This window comes from Lissotriton helveticus, chromosome 3_1, assembly GCF_964261635.1.
Source record: "Lissotriton helveticus chromosome 3_1, aLisHel1.1, whole genome shotgun sequence".
In the NCBI taxonomy this organism is placed as follows: domain Eukaryota; kingdom Metazoa; phylum Chordata; class Amphibia; order Caudata; family Salamandridae; genus Lissotriton; species Lissotriton helveticus.
In genome coordinates, this window is record NC_136061.1 from 236,156,152 (window position 1) to 236,170,884 (window position 14,733).

General features: G+C 39.9%; 1 protein-coding gene across 1 annotated transcript in view; it reads left to right on the plus strand.

Moving 5' to 3' along the window:
* Window positions 1-14,733, plus strand: part of DHX33 (DEAH-box helicase 33) — a 193,922-nt gene that overhangs the window by 56,023 nt on the left and 123,166 nt on the right. Inside the window, exons 3-5 of the mRNA XM_078679696.1 lie at window positions 5,247-5,474; window positions 8,863-9,033; window positions 14,317-14,502. Coding sequence (XP_078535822.1) covers window positions 5,247-5,474; window positions 8,863-9,033; window positions 14,317-14,502 — 585 coding nt within the window. The remainder of the gene's footprint in view (window positions 1-5,246; window positions 5,475-8,862; window positions 9,034-14,316; window positions 14,503-14,733) is intronic.

Genomic DNA, 14,733 nt, shown 5'->3' on the forward strand with positions numbered 1-14,733 from the left:
ACACGAGGATTCTGGCACACGTACTAGAAAAGGCAAAACTACTAGGCACACCCACAGCAGCGATAACACTTGATGCTGAGAAAGCCTTTGACAAGGTTGATTGGTCCTTCCTTAAAGCAGTCCTTCACAAGTTTAACTTAGGGGAAACTTTCTCAAAACTAGTAATGTCCCTATATTGCTGTCCCTCAGCGAGAGTTAGAGCTGGTGGCTCTTTCTCTTCTGCCTTCTGTCTGAAGCAGGGAACAAGACAAGGATGTCCCCTGTCTCCCTCACTTTTCTTATTGGCAATCGAACCATTTTTACATCATATAAGGGAGGATCCAAAAATTGCGGGCATTACATTTGGGGACTGTACCGTTAAATTAACTGCGTATGCAGATGATGTACTAGTTATGTCTGAGAGAGCTGAGGAGGCTATACCTGCGCTTATGGCTGACATTGAGGAGTTTTCCAGAGTGTCTGGGTACAAACTTAACAAGGACAAAACAGAGGTCAAGCTCCTGAACAATATTGGTGGTAAAGGAATTGTTGGGGACTCGGGTCTTACATGGCAGCCTAAGTGCTTTAAATATCTGGGCTTAGACTTCACTAAAGATTTGGTAACCACCCTGAAAATAAATGAGGACCTGATTCTTAAAAAGATTTCCACGCTACTCGAAGGTTGGTCACCAAAATTCCTCTCCTGGTGGGGCAGAGCGGAGACGCTCAAAATGATGTCTACCCCGTTGGTTAACTATCTGGCCAGTATGCTCCCAATGACATTCTCGAACAACTTTGTTACTAAGGTAGATCAATTGTTTGGTACTTTCCTATGGCGAGGTAAAAAAGCTAGAATTTCGTTAAAAAAGCTGCAATTAGCCAAAGATAGAGGAGGCCTGGGTCTGCCTTCATTCCGGAACTACCAGACAGCCTTTCTTTGCAAACAAGGAGCTCAATGGTTGACAAAATCACCACTCTACACACCAATTTGGATTAACATAGAGGAATCGCTACTGAACCATGCCCCTCTTGAAACCCTACTCACTATGGACCTATCGCACTTACCACATTCCAAATATATACTATTAAATACTAGGAGGGCTCTGCTTAGGCTTGATCAGTCACATAAAACTAAGTTGGTCTTCGCTAAGTCATCCTTTATGTCCCTTTGGAGAAATCCATATCTCAAACACAAGGGCAGTACACTCTCCTGGGACTCATGGTCCGAGAAGGGCATTAACTTGGTGGGAGATCTATACGAGGGGGGGACACCACTCCCGTTCTCGATCTTACAGCAGAAGCATGATCTTACTCCGATGGACTTTTATGATTTCCTGAAAATTAAAGCGATACTAACTGCACGTAATTTTTCTCCCTATACTCCATGGTTAATGACTCATATCCCGCGTCTCATATCTGCGGGCCATTTCGTGTCTAGGGTGTATAAACTTTTATTGCCCCTACCAAAGAAAACTCACAGAATGGTGGAGCTGAAGTGGGAAGCTGAACCGAACCTTACAGGCATAGAGTTTGACTGGGAATTGATTCATAAGACGGCTCTTACCCACAAAGTCTCACCCATTCTATTCCAAACAAAGTACATGCTAATAAATAGGGCATTTTGGACCCCGGATAGGCTCTTCAAGTGCAAGTTACGGGAATCACCTATATGCTGGAACTGCCACTCAGGGTTGGGGGACCTTGCACACATGCTATTCAACTGTCCTTCTTTAAGTATATACTGGGGGAATATATTTGAATGCATTCACTACGTATTCAAAATAAGACCTGTACAGGACTTTGCCTATGTTATTCTGGGGGCACTGGATCCGCAACTGCCAAATGACCAAGACCGCCTGCTTTTGGACTTAATGTTAACATTGGCATGCAAAGTAGTACTATGCAAGTGGAAAAGTGCGAAGGAGGTACACTTCAAAATTTGGCAGGAGTGGCTGTCATTCTTGAGAGGAGCCAATAATCCGGCGCTACAGGCAGCTACTTGGAAACCGTCCAACAGGAAGCTTTGGAGAGCGCTAGATGCATCCTCATTTCACTATGAGCCACCCTGAAGAGTAGTATGTAATTCTGTTAATTGTCCTGTGGTACTGAAGAGCATATCTTCTGTAATCTATTAGAGCCCATGCAGCCACCTTTACCTACTGAGTGTTATGTATGTACCTGTACCGCGAAGATGCAAGCTGAGTCGATTTACTCTGTTATTGTCATTTTATTTTCCTTTCTGTGATCGTCTATCAACAACTGACTTGATAATGTCTGTAACGGAAGACTTATTGTAATGTCTTTTTTTTTCTTTGTTTATTACTTCAATAAAAATGACTTGAAATAAAAAAAAAAAAAAAATGTAGGCCCTATTGGCTCTGTGGCTAATATTGATAAAAAGTTACTCAGGTCAGCGGGGAAAGAACTATCGCATGCACAGGACAAAAACTATCTCGCTAGTAAAACTTCGATCTGTTTTATGATTGACGCATGGAATAATGATAAATGTTTCCCCTACACTGATAAGTTACCGGACCGCAAATTACGGAATGAGGTTCGGAGGGTAAGAATTGGGGTAAACCCTTGTTACATGAACAATTCTGTAAAGCGGACTATGATCAATGAGGAGGGAATCTGCTTTTGCTCTTTGGGGCCCAAATGTGATATGCTACACATCTTATTTGATTGCTTGAATTTTTTGGACTTACGTATTACATTTTTAAAACCAATTTTTATGAAATATGATATTAAAACTAGGACCCAGGCTGTGACACTGATGACAGAAATGGCCCACTTAGATATTGCTGTGGCTATGGGGAAATATATGCAAAAAGTGAAGGCAGTTTTATACCTTTTTAATGAGTTTTAATAAATAGTAATTTTTAGATCAGATAATTGTAGGTTTTTAGACTAAATATGTTTAGGAGGTTTTATGTGTGTTAATGAAATGATTTGTTTTATTTGTTGGATGAACCTTTTATCGACATGCATTGTTTGTGGACCAACGGTCCGAATAAACGTAAAATAAACTTGAACTTGATAAGAATCCCACCTCTCACTGCTCTCACCTCTCCTTTCTCAGCCCACTTAAACCTCTTGACGAACAGCAGTTTAACCTTCTAGGTGAAGGAGGTTGTAGAATCAGTGCCTTATGCAGAGTATATTATTCAGTGTATTTAGACCCAATAAAACTAGAGACCGTTTTGGACATGTACCCAAGAGCAGATTTTGAAGGTAGCAAAAAAATCAAAATGGTGGTACATATCTTGCAGATGCAGGAGTCACACAAATGGAGGGTGGGTGTTGTAGACAAAAGCATTTCCAGTTCTGTGCGCTAGGCGTTTGGCACGTAATAGGTCATGAAAGTGTTTGTCCAGGGCATGTTCGTTATAATCACTCACTTGCAAACTGTCCTCTTTTCCTCTTTGACCTTCTGGAGTTGCCTTTCAGAACCAGATGCAGATTACATGTAGTTGCCACCAGTATGTATACCCTGTTGGGGCAAGCCTACCCACTAGTGGCCAGAATTCAATTCCGAACATCAGATAAATAGATGATCAATTTCACATCAGTACAGGGTTATAGCTCTTTCCATTCTTGTTTTCTGGGGCTGATAACCTCTTGTATCCTCTTGTTCAGTGAGCCATTTTAATGGTGACTCAGTTCGCAGTGGAGCTAGTTCAGATGGAACTCAGTGATGATTCAGAGTAAGGTGTACAGCAATCTTCTTTGGTCGTCAGTTGCACAGAATGTGTTGAGATTAGCCAGAGAATAAAATGTGTCAATATACTTACCTTTAAGGGTGGGGAGGGTCACAAATAGGATCTATGCATGGCTTTTTTCATGAGTAGTTTGTGAAGTGCAGATAACTGAAAACTCTGCATCCCTTGTTGCAGGACTGTATTCTGTAGAGCGGACAGTACCCATTGTTGACATTTGCCACTTGCACAAAATATTAATATGTGGAGTTTGATGCAACAACTTTATTTTCCGTACTCAAACCCTCCACACATGTCGTTGTTTGTATCTTGCTAAGTTGAGAATCCATGGGAAAAGTATTCAATGGTTATCAAGTTTCTTATGACCACTTTTATTTTCTTAATTCCGCATAATCTTTTTTTTCTCCTTAAGAAGATCGTTTTCTTGGATAATATTTCTTTCTGATAGTAATACTTTTGGCTCTGGACTTTTGTCCAGACTTCTGCTGGGTAAGGCAATAAAACAGAATTGACATTAGCAGTGAAGGTAGCACTCTTAGGGAGTCATTGCATCGATTCTGCCAGTGACTTTGATGACTGTGACTGGTGGGAAGTTTGGATGAATTGATCTACAATTTCTAATTCGAGTCTGACATCCAGGGGGTCCTTCCAAATGAGGGAATATTAAGTTTCTTTCAGAAAAATACACCACCTAATGTATATGGTCATGTTTAAGAAAAACACTTGCTATACTTTTGGTCTTGATCTCATGCTAGATTTAAAAAACTTAATGCTTAAGTTCATTTATGGATATTTTTTTAGTCCAATAAATAAAATATTTATTTCATCTATAACGTTTAAAAAATGAGTCAAGAATTCAAAGACTAACTTAGACCACATTGTATTTAAAAGTATGATCTCTAGGTTTGGAGCCTTGGAAATATTCTTTACCTGGCTGACCGCTAATTTATTCCCTGTTGTGTCCCCCAAGGTCCCTTTTGCTGATCGCTGTTTTTGGAATGGTAGTCCTTGTTGGCTGCTTTGCTTTAAGGTTCTCTCCCTTGATTTTCTTAACTATTGACATTGGTCTTTTTCCCATTTAACCCAAACTATGAGGCATGGAATGGCTTCCAAAAGTTAATGTTTGGAATTTTGACCAACTTCAAAAATGTCAACTGAAAATATAACTAATCTGTTCTTCACTTTTGTTTATTAAAATGAAATTACATTTATAAATGTGTTTACTGTAACTATATTAAGATGTTTAAAATGGAACATCTTGAATAAGACTCCTATCTAGTACATGGTGCAGTCCATTACATCCACTTTTGTGACAACAAATATAGTCAACTTAGTAAGCTTTAAACTTGAAAAATTGACAAATGCTACATTGCATTTCGATTCCTTTATTAAGCTTGCTCCATTCACACATTAGGCTTGGAATTCCTGAACCTCACTTTCTAAAGGGGAGATTGGTAGATGTCCAAGGAAAATTTCAAGCGCCTTCCTTAACATCAGCAGAATGAAGATTTGAGTTGCTTCTTATTGTGCATAAATCCTCTTTTGCAGGTGGGTTACACGGTTCGCTTCGAAGATGTCACCTCCGATGAGACCAGAATCAAGTTTTTAACAGATGGAATGCTGCTCCGGGAGGCGATTGGAGACCCTCAGCTACGCAAATACAGCATTGTTCTTCTAGATGAGGCGCATGAAAGAACTATACACACAGATGTGCTTTTCGGAGTGGTGAAAATGGCACAAAAGAAACGGAAGGAGCTGGGGAAAGTGCCACTTAAAGCAAGTACATTGATGGGCTAGCATTACACCTCGAAGTATTGGGGAAAATAAAGGGGAATTAAATGTTCCTGGCCTCCCCTAAGAAAGGCAGCAATCCTATGTATTTGCTTGTGTGATAAGAAGAGGTTTAATATCTCCCCTCCGCCCTTAGTTTAGATATGTATTAAGGTTTTTGGTGCTGTGTTATTGGTTCTGGCGTCACTGTCCATCACTGGCTATAAGGACTGTGTAGTCCAGTTGAAGCCCATTTACTAGTTATAATACTGATGCAGTTAACCAAGTATTTCCACACTTTTCCTCTCACTCAGTGGCTCCTGGGGCAAGTGCTTGCATAGCATGCAAATCTTATTTATATAAGAGGGTACACTACTCTGAATTTCTTGGTATTGTATTGTTCTGATCCCAAGCAGACCTGCCAACTCGCTCAGTGCTATGTGTGAGACACCTTTCACAAAGTCACCCGGCGAGGAGCCAATATCACGTGGCTGCAGGGAAGACAAGCTAGAAACCACTGAGGTGATTGACTTTTTCAAGGCTTTGATTGGTTGGTGACTTTAAAGGGGTGTGAAAATACCCCAGGACGTCGGTGGCAGTCTCAGAAACGTTTTTGGTTTATATTGTTTTAAGAGGGGTTGTGGTCAGAGCTGCGTCTTTGGCAGTTCTCACATGCAGCCTATCCCATCCATGGCTCTGCTCCCCATGGTGATTTATATATTTTTAGTTGACAAGTCTACACAAAGTATCCTGTAATTAGCTACGTTTTTCCATTTGTAGCGTAACTTGAGTGACCATGAAAATCTGACGGTGATCATTTTAAATCGGTTGTTGCACTGGTTCTTTAAATTGATTTTGGACTGTTTTCTATTAAAATATTACAATCTAGAACCCACATTCTGTATGACAGAGTTCATGCCATAAATATGTTCATAAATACCACCAACTTAGTGTTATCGGGCATTTTGGTGTTCCTGTTAATTTAGTATGAAAATTGGAAACTTTATGAAATAACAAGCACCTTGTGTTACATTAAGACATTGCCCAAAAGGCCATCCCCTGGGTATTGCAATAACTAGAATTCATGCAACATCACAACAGGAGTTCTGATCAGGACAAACATGGTTTGATCACAGTATTGTACCCCAATTGCCAGTCTAATTTTGTACGCACATATCAGTCACAGCAATGCCAAGTCAGTTATTTAGCTTCATTTATTTTCTCTAGTTTGTCATCAATTGAAACACCTTATTTATGTAAAAGCATCTTTATTGTTAATTTTCTGAATGAACAGAACACCTGTTCTTTGCCAACTCGAGCTCTTTCGCCATACCTGGCAGGTAGGCCCTAAAAATAGCTTGCCATTATAAAATCCGACTCGTAATAGCGAGAGAGGCGAGTAGATTTCTTGTGGTCTGGTGATAGATCAAGGATGCAAATTTTATGTTATTAATTTAATTTAGGATGAGAGTTATTTGCTGCAAGATTTAGATGCAATTAAAGTTGCTGTACAGGGTATGAGTTTTTTTTATTTAAAGAAATTTTAAGGAACAAATTATGTATATTGGTGATTGTACCAGAATTTAGTTTACTGTGACAAACGCAAAGTCAAAAATGGGCATGGTAGTCCAACTTTAGTGGAAAGTACATATGTATATTATAAATTTACTGCAGCCTTAAATTCAATTGAACAAAATCTTATTCTATTAATTCTGATCTAAAAGTTTTCAAGTTTCTTTCTCTTTTTAATATAGTAAACACAGCTTACTTTACTCAGATAGACCACCATTTTCATGCCCTAAAACATCTTTTTTTTTTTTATGAAATCCTTTTTTTTATTCATTATTTTGGTTGGCATATTTATTTTCCTACATATTAGTATTTTGCCTGTCTCAGGAATCAGTGCCTTTTGGGTGCTGTTATCTGGATTTGAAAAGTGGAGGATTTTTTGTTCATTTGTGATCTTAAAACTCAAGTGCTCTCAATGACAAATACAGAATACGCAAACTACTATGGGACCGTGATGACAATTAGAATAAAATATTTGTATTTAATAACAAATTGTTCAATAGGACCATATAGTCGCTAGGGTTAATGCACAGGTGTGGACAGTGTTTTGACCATGTACATTTATTCGACCGTGTACAGTTATTCCGATGAGGACAAATTTAATTAGTACCAACTGGGCTTTAGAGGCTTGTTTTTAGATTTATGACAAAGTAACATTAGTTAGTTAGGAACACTGCTTCTACGCAGAGAAACAACGTATTTCAGGAAAGGTGATTGAGTTTATGAATCTCTAGAATAGTCTTCTTTTTAACAGTCCATATGTATGTGTTTAATACATTCCGTTGTAGTGGTACATTGACAGATGTTTTCATTTCTGTTGATGTGTATGCTGCTAAATAAAAAAAAAGCAAAGGAGGTCTCCTTAGGAATCCAATCGGGGACAAGGAGAAATATCAAAAGAAAAGGAAGGAAGTCCCGATTTACCACAACTTGGGAGTATCATAGTAATACCCTCTTTAGTGAACACATAAGCCCATGAATTTAAAAACCACAATATATACATATACTTTCAATTCACTGAAATATTCACAAACACAATTTCTGATAGAGATAATTTAAAACAATTTAAAAATACTTGAAGGTGCATTTTAGAAGCACTCCCCTATTCAGTTTCAGTCCTAGTAAAATTATCCTCTATAGTCACTATGTAACCCCAAAATACCACATGTTTCGTATATAGACATAGAGTGCCTTAAATGGCTAGTGTTAAATATAATCAATGTTTTGAAGGTATAACATGTACAGTTGTACAGTAAAATAAAATTGTCAAAAAAGAACGAGGAACTTACTGTATGATTCTAATTGTATGTTTCTTTCTAACTAGTGCTTTGTCCTGATGAAGGTGTAACAAATAAAAACCGAAACGCTGCGTCGACATTTTTGCAACAACTATTGTTTTTAATTTGCTCTTCATGTGAAATTCGAAAAACTATCCTTTAACACTGTACTGTAAAGGCACTAAAATTGTTACTGAATGTATAAGTTTTATATCAAATAAATTGTACAATTGTTTTAAATTATCTCTATCAGAAATTGTGTTTGTGAATATTTCAGTGAATTGAAAATATATGTATATATTGTGGTTTTTAAATTCATGGGCTTATGTGTTCACTAAAGAGGGTATTACTATGATACTCCCAAGTTGTGGTAAATAGGGACTTCCTTCCTTTTCTTATGCTGCTAAATTACAAGATGCTTCAAGCTATTCATAGCTGAATCACTGCAGCAATATTTGCTTTGACATTTGCTACTTTTAGCATGAGTGGCCTGTGTGCCACATCTCATTACTGAATTGTAGATCTCACTGATGCTTCTGTACTTACAGGTGATTGTAATGTCCGCCACCATGGATGTAGACCTTTTCTCACAGTATTTCAATAAGGCACCCGTACTCTACTTGGAAGGCCGACAGCATCCCATTCAGATATTTTACACCAAACAGTCGCAGAGTGATTACCTCCAAGCAGCTGTGGTCACACTCTTTCAGATCCATCAGGTATTTGCTATTTCTCTAGTCCAAGGTACTTAAATGGCAGTTGTTGTTTATTATAAAGCACTTTTTGATTAAAAGATGTTTGTAGACATTTAAAATTGTGCAGCGTATTTACCTACCATGTTTGATGAGATTGATAGTGGAATTGAGTGAGATTAACTGCTTCCTCCTAGATATTATGGTATAGAGAAATATGGATGTGTTGGATAATTTGTGTAGTTCTTAAGCTGCTTCTTTGTAACACCTACCAAGGACACTACCAGATGTACATCCTTTCTTTTTGCACTGCAGGGTTTTTTCTTCATGCTAGCTGTCCAAGATCAATGCATACTTGTTTTGCTTATGTTCTAAATGAAACCTGCATGGTACTACTTAATGGAAACCTCAGATACGTTTTTGTTTTTTTACTTTATTTACCATCCGCATTATTGCATAGAAATGAAAAATGAGTGCTCACTGTCAATATTATTTCGTAACATACCATACATGAATAAAATATCCATGCCAATTAAGCAAGCAATGGCATTCAACTTGACGACCCTTCTAATAATATGACCAAACAGTACATCCATTGATATTCTCACCCGGACCCCACTTGAAACGGAACCATCAAGACATTAATGGAAAATGTATGATAACAATGTACAAGTTCTAACCCTGTGTAGTGTAAGGTCAACCCCCTCCAGTTGGTACTCTACCCTGCTCTAACAACCTCAGACCAGTTTCAGCCTTGTTGAGCCTCTTCGAGGCGGTGCAGATTGAATTCTGTGGCACAGTGAGCCATTGAACCTGAGTCTGGGCACACCCGTTGCTTGGTTTTCCTTCTGGAAGGGGACCCTGCATATTAGTTTAGGCTGAATCTTTCCATGTTTCAGCTGAGCCATGTCTAATTTTATATGAGTGGTCCGTATTTGGAGTAGCATAGTGAGCAAAAAACAATTGACTTGATTGCGGTCTCAAATAATTGCATGCGGCTAAGATGTTTGCAAGGATACCACCGGTCACCTTAGTGTTTCAGTACTATGGCCTCTAGCGTGGCTCTGAAGTTTTATCCCTTACCTGTCTTATTTGTGACAGGTTTGCCCTGTATGCTTCACTGAGTTTCTAATCTAACCTATCGGGAAGCACTGGGAGTCATGCATGTGAGCAAGCGGGGCGTTTAACTTTTGTTACTACAAACTTGATGGTATAAATATGGCGGGAATGCAGAAGAGTATGAGGTCGAAAGGATTGTGCTTGTTGGTACTCAACTGATTCCTGTTGAAGCCTCTGTCAGTACATCTTTGTTGGTTTATTTGTGACGTATACAATAGAAGGACATCTGAGATCAAAGGTGGGTGTGAACTGAGCCAGGGTGTAACAGCTATTTTGTTAAAGCTCTTCAGAACTGAAAGTGGTTAGAGATGTTTTTATATTGTGCTGGGATGGTGATCCAGAACATGGCAGATGTGGGACTTTATGTAAAGGTGATCAGTAGAAGCGATACTAATCTTCATCAGAGAGCCATTTTAGATGGTACTTGAAGAGTTTCTGTTGCAAAAACCATCCACCCAACACCATAAAGGACTCTGTGCAATGAAGAGATGCCTGTCCATGGTAAGCTAGTGAATTAGCTTAAATAGCAGGGCAGATGTGTTATCGCCTTTAAAGATGTTGTGGAAGTTTGATGGTGGCATATTGAAGACGCTGTCGGACAGAAAGCCGTAGTCTGCACGACAAAGAGATACAGTCTGTTAGTGTAGTCAAAGTGAGAGAGAACTAAGGTGATTGTACCTTGAACTGAGGATATGGGAACAGCTGTGCATGGTCGCTTTAGATTAAGGGAGGTATTGGTAACCTAGTTGACCCTGAGAATGACCAAAGTCCATATTTACTTCAAGGTTCTTATCATTGATAGTTTCAGACATGGTCATTCTTAATTCCAAGTGACATTGAGCACTGGGCAGCGAAAGTACCCTTTTCTGTAAGTGAGGATCTCTGATTTTGAGTAGAGCTGTTGTATGTTACTTACCATCCATTGGTTCCCTGTTAGCTGCCAGTCTCCAGGGAGCATGACTCAAGGAATGAATACTTTCCACGGTTGTAGTTACAGCAGGAGAGGTGTAAGGATTTGATAACTACAGCATGTCCGTGATAGGCACTGCAGAAAAGAAGAGCAATGGTGGAGGTTAGAAGAAGTCTGTGGCATTGATGAATGTTTTGGATCGAAACAAAGCAAAGTTGTTTGGGATCTCTTATTGCGGAATAAGATCAATCAGTCAATTGTATTGTGAGGTAGCCTAGTCTCTGTAGTATGATAGGGTGGTGCACCGCATTAAAGGCAGTGTAAAGCTCAAGTAGAAGCAGCATTGGCCCCGCCAGTCTGCTCTGTGATTGATCCGAGACCTCACTGGTGATTAGGAATGTTTCTGTGCAAGAGCCAGAGCAGAATCTGGCTTGATAGTTCAATAGAATGTATTCTTTATTGAAGACCGATTTGTACAAACGTTGCTTGGTCTATTATCTTGCGTAAGAGTGCTCAAATAGTGACCCACCTGCTGTTTGCTGGGTCAAAGGGCTCAAAACCAGTTTCTTGAGGAGGTGCAAGACGTCATGAATTAGTTGAAGGAGCTAGAGATATGATGTGATTGTTGATGTCTCTGCCTGGATGTGCCATTGAGGTAGTGATGCCCTTGAAGATGTCTGTGAGGGAGAGATCTGAAGGAGAACTAGCTCTACCACCGGTGTTTAAGTTTGTTTTTAGAGAATGAACTAAATCAATAAAATGGGGAAGATTAGTTTATATCAGAGCCTCTAAAAGAGACATGGGAGTTAGAGTTGTCCCAGGATCTCGGGTGAAAATTAGGTATTGGGAGCTATGGCTTTGGTAATGGAATGGGCTGTATAGGAGTCACAGAGGGCTTCAGAATTGGTCATTCAAGGAGAGGTGCATTCTTGATTTCTTGTTGATGACTTGGTATGGTCTCCAATTGAGTCAGCAATGCAATTTGTCATTGTTGTAATATTTTCCCAAAGTTTTTGGCTTTTTCTGTTCTTTTGAGAACCAGTTAATCTTCCATCGATTTCCAGAAATGTTTTAAGCACAGTAAGTATGTTGAGGGTAGATGTAAGCCACAGGTCAAACTCCTTCAATCATTTTCTCTGTATGTTTGCCCTATAATTGGAGGGATATAATTAAAGTGCATCAATGTTGAGTTTCTCCAGGGTCTTGCACTTCAGGGTAGTGTGGTGGTTTGTACGGAAGATTGGCTGTGGTGAAAGGTGATAGAATGGTGGTCAATCGAGAAGATAACATTGTTTCATTTGATAGTGATAGATCCAGGAGCTGAAACGATTGCTTCAAGAGGGTTGTCCAGCTGACTGGTGGGGTTGCTATAAGCGAGCACATGTTTAACACGTTTAGGTTTCATAGGGCAGGTCCAGGTTGCGCTTCATCAATCTGATCAAGCTAGCTGTTCAGGTCACCTAGGGTGTGCAGGTTGCTGTGGTCAAAAGTGATGGTAAGTGCCCACAAGACCTGCCAGATATATCAAACTCTGATGACACACAACCACACCACACTACATAGGGCCAGGTTAGAGGACATACCAGACATAACTGATGACGATTAGACTGAAGCCTTAGCTAGCCCTCAAAGTGCGGCGGTCTCAACGCGCTACCGGCTCACACAGTTTAAATATTTACACAGCATATACTACACCCGACTCTGACTCTGGAAGATGGGCGCCATTCAGTCCCCAATATGTGTAAGATGTGGGATGGAAGACCGGACATTCATGCATACTGTCTGGGGCTGTACAGCACTGCAACCAATCTGGCGGAGGATTGTGGCATGCCTGAGAGAGGTGTTGTCGTGGGATCTCCCATTCGGGCCGAAACTACTGTTATTGTATAATAGTGAGGGTATTGTCAGGTACCTGTACAAGCAGCACCTATTGTTTTTAGCCATCACCATTGCTAAACGGGATATTGCCCTGCAGTGGAAAAGTGTGTCCCCTCCGACGATAGGCAGTGGAAAAAAGCCATTGATGAGTGTATGCATGCTGGGGTTGCTGTATTTCAAGCTTGTGGTTGCCCCCAAAAGCATAGGAGAATATGGCAGCATTGGGCTGATTACCGGGGTATAGAGCTAACCCCCTTGTTACTCCAGAACCCTGATGAGATTGATCATTGTACAACCAGGAATTTCCAGATCGTATATCCAATTGTTCACTTATAACACTGTGGAATTCGAGATGTACTGCGCAATGTTGTTATTGTTGTATATGCAAGTTTTCCAGAAGTTACGATCAGATGTATACACTTACACATATTTTCACCAAAATGTATCCTTCGGGCCAAGGCCTGGTATATACAGTGTAAACCTTGATAAAAATGTATTGTTAAAAAAAAAGGTGATGTTAGCAGTAGTTAAGGAAGGCGCTGGTGACTGCAAGGGGAAGGGGTCTGTCGATCAGCAGTATGCAGTTGTGTGTGAAGGAGAACACAACTAATATGTAGTCCTCCTCTGTAGCACAAAACACTACAAACATGATGTTGGGTAAGGTGGCTTTTGTTCAAAGATCTCTTATTGATGGGGATGCAAGAAAGGCAAGGAGGTGATAGGCTTGAAATGTGGGCGGAGAGAAGTTGGGAAGACGAGGCGGGATTGGGATTATAACAGTCAGCCTCCAAGAAGCGCAGAAGAGAGATATGACAACGATCGGATAGTAGAGGGATGGAAGAGGGAGATGGAATCTGCCTCACGGTGGAAGTAGGAGGCAGAAGGGCATGGAGATGGAGTGATAGTGAGAGTGGGAATGGGGTCTGGTGAGGTGAAAGAGCGGATCGGAGACTAGCAGGAGGTGGACTTTGTTGAAAGTGGCAAATTAGCGGGTGGGAGGGATGCTGTGCGTTGGCAATCTTCTTTGCCTGGAGTCCTGGGTCATGATCCTGGGTCATGATAAAAATTAGAGCGGATGTGTGCAGTGAATGAGAAAAGACTGTTAAAACATGCATTGCTTAGCTACAAAAAAATCTAGCTGAATAAAAATGTACTGCCAGGCTCATCTTTCTACTCATTTTCTTCACCGCTGAAGGAAAGTTATTTTTTGAGAGGGGTGGGGGGTAGACTGCAGAGAGTAAGGAGAGGAACATGATAAATTGAAGAAGGAGGCTTACATTCTGTATCATTTCTTTTCTAGCTTTTTTGAGACAGTTTTAATATAGTGTTGCCATCCTACCAAACCGAAAGCTAATGAAGAGTTGTTCATTATCTCTATTATTCTTTCGTTTTTCCTTTCATAGGAAGCACCTTTTTCTCAGGACATACTGGTATTTTTGACAGGACAAGAAGAGATTGAAGCCATGGCAAAAACATGCAGGGATGTTGTAAAACATTTACCAGATGATTGTCCACAGATGACTGTGATGCCTCTGTATGCTTCCCTCCCACACTCGCAACAACTTCGGGTCTTCCAGACTGCACCCACAGTAATAAAATATTTATTAACTACTATTGTTTACTACTCATATTCACTGTCACTGTTTAGTTTCTAAAACACATGGCACTATTTATTTGTCAAAAAGTACTGAATTAAGGAGCAAAAGTATGTCTCTGGATTCATTTGCACATAAATAAGCTTCATTCATATGTCTGAAAACTGAAAATGTTACTTAAGAGATCACTAATGCATTATCTTAGCATCACTTACCATAGTTTGG